The following is a 21347-nucleotide window of genomic DNA, read 5'->3' on the forward strand; positions in this document are numbered from 1 at the left end:
TTAAAGTAATTGTTTTGTCATTTATATGAGTGTTGTTCTCATATATATCTATATATCTATCTATCTATAGATATATATATATATATATATATATATATATATATATATATATATATATATATATATATATATATATAGCAAAATACCCGCGCTTTTTAGTTAGCCAATAACAGGTGTCATTTTGCTTGGCTTTTCTCTACATTCATAATGGCTAACACGGTACAACACCCTAGTACTCCTCTTGAGGGCAATCGTCTCCTATTCTCCGTCTGCATGTCCACGATATTTTTGGATACGCCTATATGGCGAATTGCTACAGCGAAACAATGAAATCACAAGCGCACAAACGCGTAGATCCTCACGCTACGGGAGAACAAGGAGCACTGAGTGAGCTGACGGGCTGGCAGCGTCAGCTTGGGTGAATCCCCGAGTCGAGGCGGATCAGGAAACGCGTCACGCATAACCACAGCCTGGCTCGTGGCTCGTTACGTGAGCTAATGCTCGTATTTATATCCAACTTTTTCGCTCATACTTTCCTCTTATCTTGAATTTCTTGTATACAGAGCTGTTCGTATCTCGAGGTTCCACTGTATTACATTTTGTATGAAAAAAATATGCAAGTCTTTGCTTTCAGTAGCCCGTGTGACCCCTTCTTGTGCTGTAATTACTTTAACTAAATCTTTGCGGTTACTGGTTTGGAGGAATTTTAGCCAATTACAGAACTGCTTCAATTCTGGGGTGTTGGTGGGCTCCCTTACATGAACTGCTTGCTTCAGGTCCTTCACAACATTTCTGTAGGACTGAGGTCAGGACGTTGACCAGACCATTCCAAAACATGAAGTTTCTTCTATTTTAACCATTTGTGGGTAGAATCACTTATGTGTTTAGAATTTTAAAACTGTTGAAAAGTCATGAGGGAGTTTTGATTCCTAGTCATGTTAATTGGCATCCTTAAGGCTGGGAAAATACTTAAAACTACGTTACATGCGCTTGTGGACGCTGCTGCTATGCAAGCTGTGTACTGATTATACTTGTGTGCGTACTTTAAGTAAATCAGGAGGGTTCCACCAGGTAGCAATGTGAGAAATCACCATGGAGTGAAAGCGACGTCCGGTTTCTCTGTGTTGTGTGTTGAGGGAAGAATGATGGTAAAGATAAAAATTCTTTGCATTCTGATGCTGTTACGAGGGTGCCCAAAAAAAATGAAGAAAAGCATCATAAATACATTTGCATGTCAGCATTTAAGTTTGATGATTTGCTTCCTGAGTATCAAACCATTTATCAAACATTGAAGCACACACATTGATCCTATTGAAGCTGCGATGCGGCTTGCCGGTACACCATGTTGTCTTGCAACAGCTGAATCCCTCCTTCTTTTCTCTGACATGTTCAGCTTTGCATGGACGTAACTGTTTCAAATTTGCTTCCATTTTGTCTTGCACATTTCCACATCCACTTTCAAAGCTGACAAGATTTGAAGATGTTAATAGTAAACAGTGATACTGACATCACATACCAAGTTGAGCACACTGCAAAAAATAGTTTTTGGCACTGCAACTCGCCCTCATGTCTCGTTAATTTGTAATCATAGTGTGTGACGACACGTCAGCAGAGCGCTGGGAATGTGTGGCAGCCATAAGCTGTCAAGTATAAATCTGGCTTAAGACAATGAGATCCAGCAGCTACAGTTTTTTAAAAGCCAGCTCCACGCTACATGACTTGTGACAGCATGTCACACTTAACACTAGAATTACCAGAGCCCATGAGAAAACTCGTAAATCCGGCCCACCTTAAATCCGTTCACACCTCTCCGTCAGCGTCTTTTGTCCTGTAAATGTGCTGATTAAGACAAGCAGCAAGCAGCCTGCTATTCCATCTTCCCATCGTTGCAGAATGTTCACTGAGTTTTCCCAGCTCGTGCCTTATTTGATTATCTGGGAGTGAACTGCTGGAATTTTAGAGTGGAAATAATAGATCGTTATTTGGAACAAATGCATTTCATGTGTGTTCCGTTTCTACAATAATCTGTGTAAACACATTGTTAAAACAGAAACTTTTTCATATTTTAGTAATAAATGTTACAAAATGTAGACATTAACTATAGAATGTGTGCAGCCTGAAGTCCAAAGATAAAATAAACACTTTCACAAAAGGTTCAAGGACGATATGACAGCTTCTGTGGTGTAGCGGTAAGATTTGCTGACTTGTAATCAAGAGTCCCCTGTTCGATCCCCACTGCCTCCTATATTTGCCGTTTTCAGTAGTGAGAAAATATGAAATATGCATCATAGCAAAATTAGACGGGTGCATAAATTTGGGCACCCCAACAGAGATATTACTTTAATACTTAGTTGAGCCTCCTTTTTCAAATATAACAGCCTCTAGATGCCTCCTATATGATGAGTGTCTGGATTCTGGATGGAGGTGTTTTTGACCATTCTTCCATACAAAATCTCTCCAGTTCAGTTCAATTTGAAGCTGTAGCAGACGATAAAGTTGAACATGATGACACGGAACAACAATTGCTGAAAAAAGGAACCGTCTGTTGTCTGGACATGCTTTGATTTTAAAATGTTGGATGTGGACCAAAAAACTATTTATTGCAAATGCTATCGAGCTAAAGTTGTCGCCGGTAGTGGCAACACAAGCAATTAGTTGCACCACCTTAGCCACAAACATGCTTTGGAGTACCATGAATGTATGGAACTAAGATTGGCACCCTCCACGTCCTCATGTAAAACTGAAAAAACTAGAGGACACTCGAGTCAGACGTCACTGGTAAACACGTTTGCTAGAAGCACTGCCTACGACAAAAAAAAGCAAGTGGTGGATCGAGATAACCAACGGCATTACAATCCATATAGCTAATGTGTTAGTGGACAAAGATTGTTTAACATTAACAGAAAGTATAGTTAGTTTACAAAAAATATTTCTTAGACATGTTCAGTGCAATACAACTTAAATGCCTCTTTGGATGGTTGAAAATACGTTGTCAAAATGATAATTTAAGTTGTTTGCAAAATTTGTTCAATAAAAAGGTTCTATATTTTGACTGCAACTGTCATGCAATGTGATTCCTTCTCTTCATTAGTGCCACCCCCTTGAAAACTTTCACTTGCCTCCCTATAGACAGGGACTAGGCCAGGATTTGACATCATTCTTAACAGCACCAGTCAGTTTGCCTCCATGTACAGTATATACAGTATATACAGAATGGTGATTCGTTTAAATCTCATTGGAGTATAATTTGGCAAGAAAGCATTTCTTTTGTTAGCCAATAAAAACAATTGTGACTGTTCTACACAGTAATTTTTTGATGTTTTCTTCTTACAGTATGTCAGTGTCTGCGGTTAGTGAAAGGACTACGAAAAAAGTGCCTTCCACCCATTCTTCATGTATCAAGACTGAACTCCTCCACCTCTTCTTCACCAGTCCCTCGCATCACAACACATTACACAGTCTATCCACGAGACAAAGATCCACGATGGGAAGGTAAGGAAAAAAAATCTACTTTTCTCTTATGGCATCCAACAATTATGGTTTTCCAGTGTGAATTTACATTGTGAATGGAAAGTGTCCTCCTGACATATTTACAGAACTTTCAATAATGACAAAATAGTAGGTATATCAAAGGCACATATATTTATTTTACAATAGCAAATGCACAAGGGAGGAAAAGTGCAGAAAGAAGATTAAAATTCCAAAGGAAACAAAGTAAATAAATTAAACCCTGGCTGCCTTTGTGCTTAGCCTGCTCCAGGTTGAATCCTGTCTGTCCAGTGAGGTAGCTCAGGCACAAGGTAAAGGACTAACTTTTATGAAAAACATTCCCCTTCTTAAATCCATCACCATCTCCCTCTCCTTCTGACAGAGTTTTTTAAACCAGCGAGCCTTTAGCCTTAACATTTATATATGGCTCATGGATGACACTTTGGATTTCACAAATTTGAATCTCCCATATATATTCTGAAGAAGTGTATGTTATAAAGCTCCTCAGCATCCATAAATGAATGCAGTGTGCAACACTCAGAAATGAATGCAGTAAATATGTGAATAGTAATAAGCACAAACCAGAAACTCCAATTTAAACAACACACATTTTACAACTGATTCAGGTGCGTGTGTGTGTTCATAACTGTATTACTATATTAATTTTCATACTATATTTCTGCATGCATGCTTGTGTGCAATTTCTTCAATCTCCATTGCCTAGCAAACTTAAGCTTATGTTATTTGGTCTAGAGCAGGGGTCTCCAACACGGAGCTCGTGAGCTAACGGTAGATCGCAACCCCTTTCCAAGTAGCTCACCAAAGGGTTAATGAATCCTACATAAATTTGAAAACTTGATTAGTCAAATTAGGGGTGGGTGATCTTTCCAAAAAATCATATCACGTTCCTTTTAACACAAAATCACGCTCCACAATCTGAATTGCAATCTATCTTTTCAATGTGGCATACACTTTAGAGAATATCCGGACTCAAACTCATCAAGACCTAAGTAACACTTAATTTTAAATATTAAACAAAGTTGAATTCAATTGTTCTCTCATTCGCTAGCAAAGCGGAGTTAAGGAACACGCTCTGAAGCTGGCGAGTGAGTGAGGAAGGCCCTTCCCCTTGGCCTGCTGCGTGTTTCTCGGGTTCACACACATAAATCGGTACCTCAAGCGAACTATGATACATAGCGAAATGAAAGAAGTCGCAAAATCAACCGGAATATTCAAGCAAATTATAGAAAAAATCCGACCTAAATCCATTAAGTAGTTCTCACGTGAAAAGTGGACAAACATACATACTGAGAGACATTAGATTTTATATATTAGTAAACCTTCAAAATAATGTGCAGTTAAAGTCTTAACAGCATTCTCAGCATTTCTGGAGCTTAGTAGAGCCAGATAACTATAAGAATCTTCACCAAGCAGCTTTGAAAATGTCTGCTTTGCTTGGGTCTCTATACCTCTGTGAGTCTGACGTGAATGTCATGAAATCAAAGTTCAGAACAAGACTAACAGACGAACATTGAAATGACTCCATAAGAGTGAACCTAAGTGGCTCCACTCCACCAGACACCTGCCTCTCTTGTTGACTCCCTGCAGAGCCAGTCATCTGACTAACTAAAAAACACATCACACATGCAACTGGACCTGTGAATAAAGTGAAACAATGACATGGAACAAAATGACAAAAGAATAAGTCATATCTGTGTATTTGGAATTGCATTGTTTTGTGTTGACAGCATTCATGTTTTAATTCAATAGTGTGAGATACACTAGAAAATGCATACAGACATACAAAATGCGCTTGCAGGTGATCTAAGTATTTTTTGTGATGTTTTAATGCAAAATGTGAGTTGTGGACACCAACATTTTGTAAATGTTCAGGTAAAACGAGCTTATTCAGTTTGTTTGGGTTGAAATAAGCTATGAGAATAAACGTTAGAAAACATGAGTAACTCTCAGCCATTTTCATTTTGTAAAAGTAGCTCTTGGGGGGGAAAAATGGTTGGAAACCCCTGGTCTAGAGCAACCTTGAGAGCAAAAGTTAAAGTTCTTGATAAAGAAAACCAAGGGGTGTTTACTCAAAAATCATGTGTGTAAGGAAGCATTTACTGTTTAAATATGCTCTTTAATTCATCAAGAAGTTATGTATGCATACAAGTATATATACAACAAGCATTTAATCATAAAATAACAGCAACATTTATTTATAAAGCATATTTTAATACAAATGGTGTTGTTCAAAGTGTTTTACAAGATGAAGAAAGAAAAGAAAAAAAAATATGATTAGGCAATACTAAGTAACAAAGAATAGAGTAAGGTCTGGTGGCCAGGAGGACAGAAAAAACAAAAAAACATTAAAAGGACTGGAGAAAACAAAACAAAATCTGCAGGAGTTCCAAGGGCACGAGCCCGGCCAGCCCCCACTGGGCTTCTGTACATAGAAACATATAAGAATTCAGGTGATTTATTTTTTTTTTCATCCTTCTTTTTCTGCTTGCAGCCATAAGAGCTATGCTTTCCGTGGCCAACAAAATGGCTGCTTGCCCCATTTGTTAACAACCAATATATGCTGCCTGACAGTCAGTGCTGTCAGAAGTTTTTTTTTATTTTAGACATTTTATTGATTTTATTAAAATCCAATAACATTCCATACAAGCAAGTCAGGTTTAACAAAACTGTGATTGAAACAAATCAAACCCCACCTATGAGAAAGAGAGCTAGGCCAACAGAGTAAAACTGTAATAATTGTAAAAATAAGTAAATAAATAATGAAGAGTTAACAGATATACGGAGTTCAGCCACAATCTCTGTCCTTTTTTTTTCCTATTCTGTAATGATATGTAAAACACAAAGCCATCAGACAGATGAGCTTCTTTTCTGTTTGTGAGGTTCAAAACACCAATGTTCCTTTTACGTCATGGCTGCATTATATGAATTGTACTTCCAGATGAGCATTCATGTGTTTTCAGCTCTCATGCACAAAGAGCATGCCCCCTACTATGAATTAAAACAAAATTTAAACCTGTTTGATTATGTCCGGGTGAGTCGTGGACTAGTTAGAGTGAGTCACTGGTAATGTCGGACTAAATGACTGCCCTTTACGGGAGGGAGCCATCACCTGCTATGACAGAAAATTGCTGGAAAAGTAGTTTAAAGTGACATGGCAGAATGTGCTATCTTGTAGTTTTTCCAGTGTAGTGTCTTGCTAGAACTCTATAGCACCTTTCTTTCTTTTTTATGTAGGCAGCCTGTTCTGTTAGTTCACAAGGATGACCAAACCATTATCTTCAATGCTATTTAGGACCTGGATATTTATCAGCTGTCAGGGTCAAGCTCCTGTGATACATGATGGTTTACATCTATTGTCTCCATTTATTTTCTTTATAGTAAAAGAGACAACACAATAAACTTGTTTACTGATGTAGGGTTCTTTTTTGCACGAGAAAAATAAATTTTTATAGTAAAAATTTTCCATGAAGTCACAAAGAAACTAGAACAATTGTTTGGAAATTGCACACTTCAGTAGCCTCAGTTAAAGCCATTCTTCATGACAACACAACTAGAAGGACACTGGTCAAAAATTGAATATACTGTACCAGGGTGTAGTACTCATAAACAACTACTGTAGTATCATCTTGGCGTTCACCTTTTATTTTCAATTGTTGAAGACTACTGTTTTGCTGCAATATCCTATATATTTTTTTTAAGGGATAAGTATGGAGAGGTTTGCAGATGAGGCTGACGTCGTAATAGTAGGAGCAGGACCTGCTGGTCTTTCAGCTGCTATCCGCCTCAAACAGCTTGCCAGTGAACAAGGAATAGAACTCCGTGTGTGTGTGGTGGAGAAGGCCTCTCAGATAGGCGCTCACACTCTCTCAGGAGCTTGTTTGGAGCCCAAGTCATTACAGGAGCTTTTTCCAGACTGGAAAGAAAGAGGGGTAAGTATATCAAACTTATGGGTTATTCTTGTTGGTATTTGTGCAGTACCTAAGACCAAAGTGAAAAGTGATTGTAAGGCTGACATTGGAGGTGATTTACAGTCCACTTGTCCCTCTTGACTTTCTCTATCTAAAAGCTGTATTTTTCAGCCCTAAAATATTGCAGCGCACAATCTTATTTAATTTACAGCAAAATCGATTGGAGTGATTCTGCTCAAAACCAGTTGTCTTCTAGCATTATGCAATAACAATAACTATTTTAGGTTTCATTGAGGTTGAGTGATTTGCGTTTGAGTTGTCATGTCAAAAGTCTCACATCCTGACATATACGCATACATGGACATCACTCTGAAAGTGGTCAAATCATTTTCATGGACATATATACCTATGGTATATACAGAATAAGGAAATTAAAAATCAAATAACCAAAACTGAGTAAACTCTGCTGTTTGGCATCCTCATGTGTCCCACACTGAACATGGAGTTGTCTGAGGAGATCAGAAAGAAAATGATAGAAAGGCATGTTAAAGGCAAAGGCTAGAAGACCATCCCCCAACAGCTTGATGTTCCCATGATGATAGTCACAAATATTATTAAGATATTTAAGGTCCATGGGACTGTAGCCAACCTCGTTGGACATGGCCGCCAAGGGAAAATCAACCCCAGAATGGGCAGAAAAATAGTGAGAATGTTAGGCACAAAGACAAGGACAACTTCCAAAGACATACAAGCAGAACTCCAAGGTCAAGGTCCATTAGTGTCTGATCACACCATCCGCTGCTTTTTGAGCTACAGTAGGCTTAATGGAAGAAGACCCAGGAGGACTCCACTGTAGAAAGAAAGACATAAAAATGCCAGATTGGAATTTGCTAAAATGTATATTGACAAGCCACGATGCTTCTGGGAGAATGTATTTTGGACAGATGAGACAAAACAGGAGCTTATTTGCAAATCACATCACCTCTGCATCCACAGATGAACAAATGCAGCTTTCAAAGGAAAGAACACCACCATACCTACTGTAAAACATGGAGGAGGCTCAGTTATATTTTGGGGCTGCTTTGCTGAGTCTGTGCAGGAAACGATGACATCTCAAGACTATCAAGACATTCTGGAGCAAAACGTACTGCCCAGTGTCAGAAAGCTCTTTCTCAGTCACAGGTCATGGATCATCCAACAGGATAATAAGCCAAAACACACAGCGAAAAGCACCAAGAAGAAAACATTGAACTGTTCTGAAGTGGCCTTTGAATCCTATCAACCATCTAAGGAAAGAACTGAAACATGCATTCTGGAGAAGACCCCCTTCAAACCTGACAAAGCTGGAGCAGTTTGCTCAAACTGAGTGGGCCAAACTACCTGTGAACAGCAGCAGCAGAATTCTCATTGAGAGCTCTAGGAATCGCTTGTGTGCACTAATTGCCTCTAAAGGGTCCCATCTTGTTTGTCCATGCCGTTTTCATTTATGTTATTATTTGAAATATTCAGTTGAATCATAACTGTAAAGCAAAGTGTGATTTCTTAAATAAGGAAAAAATAATAATAATGGGTGCCAATTACTTTTGTTAGTTTCAGGTTATTTCAGAGACAATTATGGGTTCTTTTTTTTAATGGAGGAGTACCAATAAATTTGTCCATGCCTATAGGTGTACCAGTGAAGGATGGCAGCATTAGAAAAGACAGATTTCTTAAAAGTGGTGATTTCTTTCTTTGGATTTGCTGCTTGGAAGGCTGGTTAACTTATTGGTCATGGAATGACATAGACAGGCACTGACGTGGTGGTTAAGGCTTTGGACTTCATACCCTGAGGTTGTAGGTTCGATTCCCACCACTGACACTGTGTGACCCTAAGCAAGTCCCTTCACTTGTCTTTGTAAAAAAAATAAAAGATCCAATTGCATCTCAAATGCAAGTCGCTTTTCATAAAAGCATTGGCCAAATAAATAAATGTAAATTAGTAAACTTCATGGGAATTTTCAGATTTGAAAGTAGAAAAAGGTGACAATGATTAGCACAGAGAAAGGCAACATCATTGACTTGATTGAGAAACTACTTGTTTTGTATATAAAATGTGATTCTTTGCACAGTTTTGATATTCAACTTTGGCACGTACTTGAAGTATTCATTGTTTAATGTTGATTGTTTTGGTTAAGGCTGTACATTCAGTAAATTAAATCTGGTAAACTAAATTCTACTATATATATATATATATATATATATATATATATATATATATATATATATATATATATATATATATACTGTGCTGTGTGTGTGTATATATATATATATATATATATATATATATATATATATATATATATATATATATATATATATAAGTGCAATGCCATGTGTGCCACAACTGACCACCACACTATAGCACTTGTATTCATACCCTTTTACTTTTTATGCATTTTGTTATGTTACCAAAATCATTTAAATTCATTTTTATCCAACATCAAGCAAAACTCAACACCCAACAGTCACAAAACAAAAACAAGATTTTAGGAATTTTTGGTAACTTATTAAATGTAAAAAGCTGAAATATCCCATTTATATAAGCATTTAGATCCTGTACTTAGTTGATGCCCCTTTGGCAGTAATTATAGTCTGGAAGCGTCTCACACCTGGATTTGTGGATTACCTGCCATTCTTCTCTTCAGATCCTCTCAAGCTCTGTCAGGTTTGATGGAGATAATCAATGGACAGCTGTTTTCAGGTCTCTTTAGAGATGTTCAATTGGGTTTAAGTGTGGACTGTGGCTGGGCTGCTCAAGGACATTCCCAGAGTTGTCCCTAAGCCACTCCTGTGTCTTCTTTGCTTTGTGCTTATGGTTAGTGTTCTTTTGGAAGGTGAATCTTTAGCCCAGTCCAGAGCATTTTGGGACAGGTCTTCATTAAGGATACGTTTACTCAGTTCTGTTCTCCCTCCACCTTGACTAGTCTTCCACTCCTTGCTACTGAAAAACAGCTCCAGAGCATGATGTGGCCACCATGCTTCACCGTTAGAATGGTATTGCATAGGTGATGAGTGGTGCCTGGTTTCCTCCAGACATGATTTAGAATTGAGGTCAAACAGTTCAGTCTTGGTTTCGTCAGATCAGATAATCTTGTTTCTCATTGTCAGAGAGTGCTTAAGGTGCCTTTGTGCAAATTTCAAGCAGGTTTTCATGTGTTGTCTGGCCACTTTGCTTTAAAGCCCAGATTAGTGGAGTGTTGTAGTGGTGGTTCCTTTTGGAAGTTTCTCCCATCTCCACACAGGTTTTCTTTATCTTAGTCAGAGTGACTATTAGATTCTTGGCCAGTTTCTTGCCAAGGCCCTTTTCCTCTGTATGCTCAGTTTGGCTGGGTTGCCAACTCTATGAAGAGTCGTGGTTGTTCCAAACGTATTCTTTTTAAGAATTATGGAGGCCACTGTGCTTTTGGGAACCTTCAGTGCTGCAGAAATTTCTTTGTAGCCTTCCGCCAATCTGCGGATACATTCCTGTCTTTAGGATCTGCAGACAATTCCTTTGGCCTCATGGCTTTTTTTTTACTCTGATACACATTGTCAGCTGTGGGACCTTTGATAGACAGGTGTGTGAAAAACCGAAGAGTCTGAATACTTTCTGAAGATACTGCATTTCCAGTGGAATAGTTCAGTTATAGGTCCACCAGCAATAACATTAAACTGATAAGCCTAAACATTATGACCACTCCCATATGAAGAGAATGGTGTCAACTGTCATAACAATAGCGCATGACAAAGTCAAGGATGTGTTGGACAGTAAGTTGATATTAGGTAATTGTAATCAATGTGTTGAATGCGGAAGATATTGGCAGCTGTAAAGACCTTAGGAACTTTGATAACGAATAAATTGTTATGGCCAGACAACTGAGTTAGAGCATTTCTGAAATTGTGGTGTGCTCCCAGTAAGCTGTGTTGAGTACCTACCGACAGTGGTCTAAGGAGGGAAAAACCACAAACCACTGACAGGGTGTAGGTTGGCCAAGACTCATAGATGCAAGAGGTCAACCAAGGCAGTCCCTTCTGGTATAAGCTGACAGAGGTGCTACTGTTGAACAAAAAAACAGATAATTTTAATAATGGTTACGGGAGTAATGTGTCATGACACAAAATGCATTGCACCCTGCTGCATATGGAACTATGTAGCTGTAGTCCGGTAAGAGGGCCCATGCTAACCCCTGTGCACCATCAAAAGCACCTACAGTGGACAAGCAAGCATCAGACCTGGACCTTGGACCATGTTGCATCAAGTGGGTTCCTAGGTATGTGTGCATTGTTACCTTAGAAAGAGTGGGCCAGCTGGTTTAGAGAATGTGATGATTTGGAAAAATGTACTACTGGGAAGCCCTGGGTCCAGGGATTTATGTATGTTAATTGATCTGATAACACCTACCTAAACATTGGTGCAGACCTAGTATACTCCTTCATGTTAACAATATACCTGATGGAAGCTGCATTTTTCAGCTAGATAATGTGCCCCGCTCCACTGCACACAGTGTTTGAGGATGGTTTGAGGATCATAATGAAGAGTTCGAGGCATTGCCCCTGGCCTCCAAATCCCCAGATCTCAGTCTAATCGGTGCATGTGTGGGATATGTTGGAAAAAGAAGTCAGGTCTGTAAAGGCTCCATCTTGCAGCTTAAAGGAGTTAGATGTCAGATACCACAGGCCACGTTCAGAGGTGTCTTTTAGCGTCCATTACTCATTGGCTGAGAGCTTTTTCTGACAGCACACAGAGGAGCAGCAACATAAAAGGCGGGTGGTCATAATGATTGTGGATCATTAGTGTGTATCATGTTTTTGGGGCTGTATCAGAACAGTCTTCTAGGTTTGTATGTGTATCTTTTTGTGTTAATGCAATTTTGCATTCAGATTTGTTTCTATTCATAATGAAAATATTGGCAGTTTCTCCCATGTTGATGATGGACATGCGGTGGATATGTCATGCCAAATCGATGTTAACATCAATTTGTTGGATGTTGTCATTTTTCCCAAACAGAGAGATTACTAATGCCCCTGCACCTTTTTTTTTATTCTCAGGCTCCCCTTCACACTCCTGTGACAGAAGATAAATTTGGGATTTTAACCGAGAAACACCGAATTCCAGTGCCACTACTACCAGGCTAGTCATGCAACTGCTGCTAAATCCAGATTTTGATGTATAAAACTGACCCCTACGTGCATGACCATTTATGAATCTAAGGAAGCAGTGAGAAGAATTGTAATGCTCGAAAATGTAGTTTTCAAAGGATTGTTTTTAACATGGTCTTCAATGAGGAGCATTTGCAGTAGTAGCTCATTAAAAGGTTCATGACTGTGTGTTTAATCTACAGTCTGTACACAAAATCCAACTTGTACATTTTCCAGAAGTATTCTCCTTCAACATGTTCAACATATAAACAAGGGCAAAACAGGATTAGAAATGGGTATATCAGAGGGACAACACAGGTACGACACTTTAGTGACCAAGTGAGAGAGGCTAGATTGAGATGGTTTGGGCGCGTGCAGAGAAGAGATGAGCGGTACATTGGGAAAAGAATGTTGAGGATGGGACCACCAGGCAATAGGAAAGGAGGAAGGCCAAAGTGTAGGGTTATGGATGTGGTGTGGGAGGAAGGTGTGGCAGAAAATGATGTAAACGACAGGGATAGATGGAGACGGTTGATCCGCTGTGGAGACTCCAAAATCAGGGAAGCCGAAAGATAAAGAAGACTCTCCTTCAACATATTCTCGTTATTGTATCCAACAGTGCAATAAATTGGGCTGATTTCATGGTGGTATCATTATTTTTATGATATTTAATAAACCATAGACATCACAATATCCAGCCACAGCCAATATCTAAGTAAACAGCTCCTCTGTGCTTTAACATTTGGAGTGTTGGTTAGCTTTGCTGTTGTTTTTATTGGCATTACAATTCACAATGTGTTATCGTTATTGTATGTTTGCCTCTCGCTTTTCTCTAAGGCAGATTACAAGCTTGAGAATCAGTATGACCATTTTATTTATTTATTTATTTTTTTACAACTGAAGCATAGGCAGCTCGATTGACTTGCTCAGAGTCATTGTGAGTCAAATGTCATTATTCTGTTCATCTGTTCTTAGTTGACTGGAACAGTCCCTTGCTTTTGTTATCAGCCAAATCATTGTTTCAATGAAATAAAACTCTAATCAAACAAAAATATGCTCAGTTGGAAGCAGGAATTGAACCGCCAATCTTAGAGTTTAAAGCAGGGGTGTCCAACTCCAGACCTGGTGGGACGCAGTGGCTGCAGGTTTTCATTCTAACCATCTTCTTAATTAGTGACCAGTTTTTGCTACTAATTAACTTGTTTTGCCTTAGTTTTAATTGACGTGACTCAGACCCCTTAGTTGTTTCTTCTTCCTTAATGAGCAGCCAAACAATAATGAGACACAAAGCAAGCCACCACATGACCAGCTAACCTGAAAATAAAGAAAGGTGAAGGTCTCGGTCATGTTGGTCTGCTCAGGTCACCAAAACATCTCAACGGTGGTTTTTGAAAAAAACAGAAAATCAGCAGTCTGCTGTGGCAGAATGAGAGCAGCAACAAGTCTTGATATTCAATAGCGGCTTTAATTAATAGCAAGAATTGGCTTCTCATTAAGAAACTGGTTGGAGTAAAATTAGCTGGAGTTTGATGCTTCAATTTAGCTGGTCATCTGTTGGCTCGTTTCACATCTCATTTCTGTTTGGCTACCATTTAATGAAGAAACAAATCCATTTCAGAGCACTGAATCCTTAAAAACAGGGCTACTAAAATGAAAAGAAAAGGAGTTAATTAGCAGGGAAAACTGCTCGCTGATTAGGAAAAGGGTTAGAATGAAAACCTGCAGCCACTGGGGCCCTCCAGGCCAGGACTGGAGTTGGACCCCCTGGTTTAAAGTGTCATGCCTAAACCACTACAACAATAATAATTCATTTTATTTAAGGAAGTCTTTCAAGGCACTCAAGGACACCTTACAAAAAGTCAAAAGAAAATTTGCCAAATCAAAGAATTAATAAAATAATGTAAATACTAAAAGAAATAATAAATAAAAAGAAAACACTGCAATGAAAAATATCAGTATACATTGAAATAACATATATATGATCATATAAGTGCAACACTGTACAATCAAGGGGGGGGAAGTAGGCAAGTTTAAAAAGATAAGTTTTAAGTCTGTATTTAAAGATGGGAAGTGAATCGATGCTGCGGATATCTTGAGGAGGGGCGTTCCAGAGGTAAGGAGCAACAAAGCTAAAGGATCTGGACGTCCATGGTAGATAAACAAGCAGAGGGCATAGCAAGAACAGGTGAATAAATATGTAGCTGATCTGAAACATATGAAGGTGCCAGGCTAAGAAGAACTGTGAATGTCAATAGCAAAATCTTGAAATTAGTAAGGTATTTAACAAGGAGCCAGTGAAGTTCATAAAAAACCGGGGTAATGTGTTCTATGGAGGTGGTTCTGGTAATAACTCGAGAAGCAGAATTCTGGACCAGCTGAAACCTATGTAGAAGCATGAGAGGGAGATTAATCAATACAGAATTACAGTAATCAAAACGTGATGTTACTAAAGCATGTACAAGAATAGCAGTACTATTATTTGTGAGGAATGGACAGAGGGCTTATATTGCAAAGGTGAAACTATGCAGACCAGGTAATATTGTTAATGTGAGATTTGAAAGATATAGTGCTGTTGAGGATGGCACCCAAGCTCTTAACTTGAGAAGAAGGAGAAACTATAGAGCATCAGTTGTCAAGGAAAAACTGTCAAGTTTGGCGAGAATAGATTTAGTGCCTACGAGGAGAACCTCAGTTGTGTCATTATTAAGTTTGAGGATATTAAAAGAGAGCCAGGTTTTTATTTCAGAAAGGCAGTCAGAATGGATGAGGGAGAAAGGGTAGAACTGGCTTTGGTAGATAAATACAGCTGGGTGTTGTCAGCGTAACAGTGAAACTGACTACCAAATCTCTTAAAGATATTACCAAGTGGTAGAAGATAGATAATAAATAAAGGAGGGCAAAAAACAGAGCCTTGGGGAACACCACTAGTAACTGGGTTAGGCCGAGATCTGCAATTCTTGAGTTGAAAAAACTGTACAACCCGAAGAGATACGAAACAAACCAAATGTAAGAAATATCACAGATTCCAATGGAAACTAATCTATCTAACAAAATACTATGGGAGACCATATTAAACACTGCACTCGGGTCAAGCAACACCAAAATGGTCAGCAGCCCAGAGTCAGCAGCCATTAGCAAATTGTTAGTGATTTTAACCAAAGCTGTCTCTGTATTATGGAAAGGGCGAAAACCAGACTGAAACTGCTCATATAGATCATTATCAGTTAGATATGTTTGTACCTGTGCTGCAACTGTTTTTTAAAGTATGTTAGATAAAAGTGGCAGGTTTGAAATTGATCAGAAATTGTTCAAATTATCAGGGTCAGCACCTGGTTTCTTTACATATTCCTGCAAAAAGAAAAATAAGTGACAAACTGTCTTTGTTCTAATAAATAACTGAATCTGAATATATTGCAGGCAGAGTGGCAGTGGTGCTTTTACTTTAAATGTATGAATATTAAAAGTTATTGTAGATAATATTATTCTATTAGCCAAAATGTAGTCTCTTGAAAACATTTCGAGCTGTGTATGACTAAACCTTTTAGCCATAGTGTGACAGGAAATCAGCATAAAAGATATTTTTATATGCAAAAAATATTTTTATATTTGATTAATAAGCTTCAAAAGTGTGTTTGCTTTTTTGCATAATAGAGTTGTATTATACAGTCAATTAATAAATAATGAGTTGTCAGTGGTCAGGGAGATACTGCTCAATTACTGCATCATGTTTTCTAAAGTTTGCACTCTTTGATTATATTAATTTGTTAACAGGTTTATATATTGACTTTCATTCTTCATTATCTGTTTTCCTCATAGGTCTTCCAATGAGAAATCATGGGAATTATATTGTTCGACTTGGCCATTTAGTAAGATGGTTGGGTGAGCAAGCAGAACAGCTCGGTGTGGAGCTCTATCCTGGTTATGCAGCCTCAGAGGTAAATGTGACCATGTGGCATCAAAGAACATGTTTTCATAAAATTAGTATCCCTTTGTTAACCACTTATGTTCAGCATGCTTTCTGCCGACAGTTTTAATAATTAAAATTAATCATTTCAATTCAAAATTGGCTTGTATCATTAACCAAAATGTAATGCCTGTGTCCACTTTTAAAAGAAAACAATATTTCATACTTAAACTACTATATGTCAGGGTATTCATTTTTGATATTTGTCTAATTTGTTTACTAACCAAAGTACCCAGCATTGCTGGTATAAATAAATGGGAGAAAAACGTTCTTTTGTCTAAACAAAACCACGCTGAGACAAAAAGACATACAGTACAGAAAAAAAGCTGTATTCCGGTGATGCATTGAAACTGCAGAACATGCAGAATGTACCTCTGGTCTTTGATATTGCACTGGGGGTTGCAAAACTTTGTGTGTGTTGATAACAATGTGCTCAATCAGCCTTGGCACACTCCAGCTGCTTATTGTGTATTGTAGTCCTCACATCAACGTTGGTTTTTGGGTTGCCACCCTCCTGTCTCCTCGATGTGACTTATAGCCTTAATTTTAAGTGAGACCAACAGCAAGGCACACATAAAATTTCATGAAAATCAATTCAGTTGATTTTGCCGGATTAGCAGATAAACAAAAAGACAGACAAGGCTTACGATTATATATATATATATATAGATAAAATTGCTACAAAATGCAGACCAAACTTAAGTGATATAATTTAGTGCTGAAAATAAACTGAAATTGTTCTAAATAAAAACCGAGTCCCGTCACTCTTTTGAATTCTTTGACATGGTTATTCACCCGTTTTGCACACTAAGGACCTTATTTCAACAGTCAGATCACATTTTGTCTGTTTGTTTGCTAATCATGCAAAAACACCTGAACCAGTTTTCACAAAATTTTTCATATATGTTGTCATTGGTCCAATTTAAAACACAACCTATACTGTGTTACACTTTCATTGGTTCTAACAGTGGGGCAACCAACAACCGTGTATTATTTGAAAACAGCTAAGTAGATATTAATGAAACTTTGCATGCATATTACTGTTGATACCAGACTTGAAGTTCTTTTAAAAGTTCCATCAATGAATTTGGTTGTAATGCAGGGTGCAAAACCAAAACAGTGTTGTACCAAAACGGTTCAGCCAATTGTAATGAATTCACCATATTGTTCAGGTTTGGCCCTACTTACAGTGAAGGCGCTATGTTAAACATCAGCGATTTTTTGGAAACAAGGGTGGGAGGGTGGTCTGGTTTGCTTGGGGAACAACTCTCAAACATTAGAGAAATCCAAGCTCTCCTCAGACATCTGATGCAGTAATGGCATTGTTGAGCAATAGCTGAAGTGTTTTGTGCATACTTCAGTTTATCTGTAAGGTTCACTCCAAAAACGTTTAGAGCAGCTCACCATTTCTACATCATCTCCTGAAATATAAATGGGAATGTGGCCTGCCTTTTAGCTTCCTGGTTTTTCTGACAATTAAGGATGAGATTGTTGTCCTGGCACCACTGACTTATCATGTAGACCTTTTCTCTGTTGGCCATTGTTGTTGAACGGCCCTGTATGATGGTGGTGTCATAAGCACATTCAATGATGAAGTTGGAGCTAGTCATAGATGAACAGGCCCTTTGGAATATCTGTGTTGAGGGTCGGTACAGAGCGCTTCCAATCTGCACATGATGAGGTCTACCAGGTAGGAAATGCATAATCAAGTTACAGAGGGTGGCACTAAATCCTACACTGAGGCTTTTGGTTGTAAGCTTTGCTGGTAAAACTGATTTAAATGAACTATAATTTATAAGGAGTCTTCCATAATAGTTTTATTATCCAAATATACCAGAATGGTATGAAGTACAAGAGATACAGTGTTCAGTGAATTGGATTGGATCTGCAAGTTTGTGTTCCAGTTTAGGCAATTAGTCTGTATTTCTCTAAAAAAGCAATAGTATGGCTTTAGAAGTATTTGTTTGTAGACATGTTTTGGCTTGGGGTCTCATGGAAGCGCACTGGTAAGGAGACCAGGGTTCATGTCATGGGTTCTCCCTGCGTGGAGTTTGTATATAGTTTGTATATTTTCCCCATATCTGTGTGGATTTCCTCCAGGTGCTCCTGTTTTCTCCCACTGTCCAAAGACATGCAGGTTAGGTGTATTTTGGCGACGTTATATTGGCCCTAGGGTGTGTTTGGTGTGTGTGCCTTGTGCCTTCTCCCTGTGATGGACTGGCGCCTTGTCCGGGGTTTATTTCTAACCAGCACCCTGTGCTTGCTGGGATAGGATCCAGCACCCACCCAAGACCCTTTTCAGGACTAAGCGGGTTAGTAAATGACGGGACATGACATGTTTTGGCTTGATCTGAAGAAAATTACTATCTTGCATCACAGTAACTCAAACACAATATTATTATGTCACAATTGTGCTTTGAAATCCATTTGACAGCTTTTGTTGAAAATTAGGAGTAAATTATAAAAAATACACTTCAAATTATTAATGCAGCTTAACATTATTTTAAATTCACTAATGTACATCATATTTTAACTGTATTTACAATACATACGAGTAGAGTGGTGGCCTGTGTGAAGCAAAATAATGATAATCTGACTGAGAACAGCGTAAATCTACTTTCATAGACCTTTATTGTATTGTATAGAAAAGTATTTTTTGAAAAGTTATTTATATAAATATGCATGTCATTATTTTTTATTGGAACAAATGCAGAGAAACTCACTCTTTGTGTTATTTACCGTTCTAATTTTAGGTTTTGTTCCATGAAGATGGCAGTGTGAAGGGAGTAGCTACAAATGATGTGGGAATTGCCAAGGACGGATCACCTAAGGTATGGCAATTAATGCAGATTAAATCTCATAACCCAAAGATATGCACAGTAGGTTAACTGGTGACTCTGTATTGTTCTGGTGTGAGCAAGCAAGTACAAGTATCTGTATGAGTGGCATCCTTGGACTCCGTGCTGCTGGGAAACACTCCAGTTATCCAACACCTGTAAAGTATTAGGTGGGTTCAGAATATGGTCCTTCAGTCAAATGTTCACAGCTAGTTTTCAGACTAATTACCAGTTGTCAAACTTTAATAAACATTAATACACCTGATCATGGTAATAGCAATTTACTGTATAGGGTCGGGTCTCCCAACGCTGTTGTTTACACTCCCTTTACATGTGAACCATTTGTAAATTTGTGGCAACTTTTAAATAAAAGAATAAATAACAAGAGCACAATTAATGTTGTTAAAGAGAATATTAAGTCAACTTAAAGCCTTAGACTTTTTTTTCAGTGCTTACCTCCAGATATTCTTTAGATATCAGTTAGTCCTGTTGCATGAAGAAATTAATCAGAGCAAAATCTATGCCCTGCTGCTGACTGGAAAATTTACTACGAAAAAGCTAGAGATCATCTCATGACACATTCATCACTTCTGTATTTTATATCTTTTGGCAAATTCTATGTTCTGCATTGCAGAAATAATCTGTAGACTTGTCGTCAATTGTTCAAAAACTGAAAGTCTAAAGAACGTTGAGTTGTTTGCCTGAAAATCATTGGGGAAAAGTCACACAGAGTGTTCCCTAAATATCCACAAACTTACACAGTGAGAGTCCTGTGGTATTGGCTTATAAACTGTTCCATCAATGATGTCATTTAGCACAACTTCAGGGAACCTGCCTCTCTAGCAATGCACCTAGCAATGGCAACGTCCATGAAAACAAAATGTCATTGAGGTAAATGATACTAAATTTCAAAATATTAGAAAATTATCTGTGGCACCTCTGCAAGAGAACCACCTCTTTCAACCCTTGCAAACATATGCAGTTTTTAATATCTGGAAAAGATTTGGGATTGAATTGCTTAGAGATTTTTACATAGACAACATCTTTGCATCCTATGAACAATTACATTCCAAATATAACTTTCCAGCCACACATTTCTTTCAATCTCTTCAAATTGGAAACTTTGTTAAACAGAACCTGCCCGATTTTCCTCATCTTGTACCCTCCTCCATGCCGGAAAAAATATTCCTCAATTTCAAGGACTTAGACACCATCTCTACAATATATAAAATTATTTTGCAGTCCCTCCCTTTTAAAGATCCAAGAGGACACTGGGAAAAAGATCTCTTAATCAATATATCAGAAAAGGAGTGGAAGGTAGCAATGCAGAGACTTCACTCGAGCTCCATATGCGCAAAGCATACAATTATTTAACTCAAAATTATATATCTAGCACATCTGTCTTTCCCAAAACTGTCCAAAATGTTTCCAGGGCGAGAGCCAACCTGCAAACGCTGCAATCAAGTCCCAGCCTCACTGGATCGCATGTTTTGTTCCTGCACCAAATTAACTCTTTTAGGGCTAATTTTTTTTTTTCCTTTTGACCCGGGGCTGAACATTTCTCCAAAAAAACTCAGTTTTCTAAAAAGCAATGGTTTCACACATAAATCAACATAAAACACTTATTTATGACAAATGTCACCTGTTGCATGCTCCATGAGCCGCTACAGAGTGCAAATTCACCTACTTATTACATATCTGTTTGTCCCATCACTCATAAGCTGAAAGGCACTTTCTGGAAAAAAAAAACAGCTTAAAGTTCTTGAAGTCTGCCAGCACAGCGTGTCGTTCAATGAAGTCCAGTAGTCAGCTTGCCTCTCACGGGTCTACGTCTGTGTAGACATCCCAGGATGAACGTCATCGTTGGCACATTAGCTGCATGAGTGTATGCAGCAGTACAGTCAGCTGGATGCTGGGCAACTGATACAGTTACCTGTCTTCATTTTCAATTTCCCTATCATTTGCAAC

At 38.2% G+C, this 21347-nt stretch overlaps 1 protein-coding gene across 1 annotated transcript in view; it reads left to right on the plus strand.

Annotated features, from left to right (window-relative positions):
- etfdh (electron transfer flavoprotein dehydrogenase) overlaps window positions 1-21347 on the plus strand; it is a 49459-nt gene that overhangs the window by 6408 nt on the left and 21704 nt on the right. The window contains exons 2-6 of the mRNA XM_039750309.1: window positions 3334-3492; window positions 7210-7439; window positions 12489-12570; window positions 16395-16513; window positions 19296-19373. Of these exons, the coding sequence (XP_039606243.1) occupies window positions 3334-3492; window positions 7210-7439; window positions 12489-12570; window positions 16395-16513; window positions 19296-19373 (668 nt within the window). The remainder of the gene's footprint in view (window positions 1-3333; window positions 3493-7209; window positions 7440-12488; window positions 12571-16394; window positions 16514-19295; window positions 19374-21347) is intronic.

This window comes from Polypterus senegalus, chromosome 4 (genome assembly GCF_016835505.1).
Source record: "Polypterus senegalus isolate Bchr_013 chromosome 4, ASM1683550v1, whole genome shotgun sequence".
In the NCBI taxonomy this organism is placed as follows: Eukaryota; Metazoa; Chordata; class Cladistia; order Polypteriformes; family Polypteridae; genus Polypterus; species Polypterus senegalus.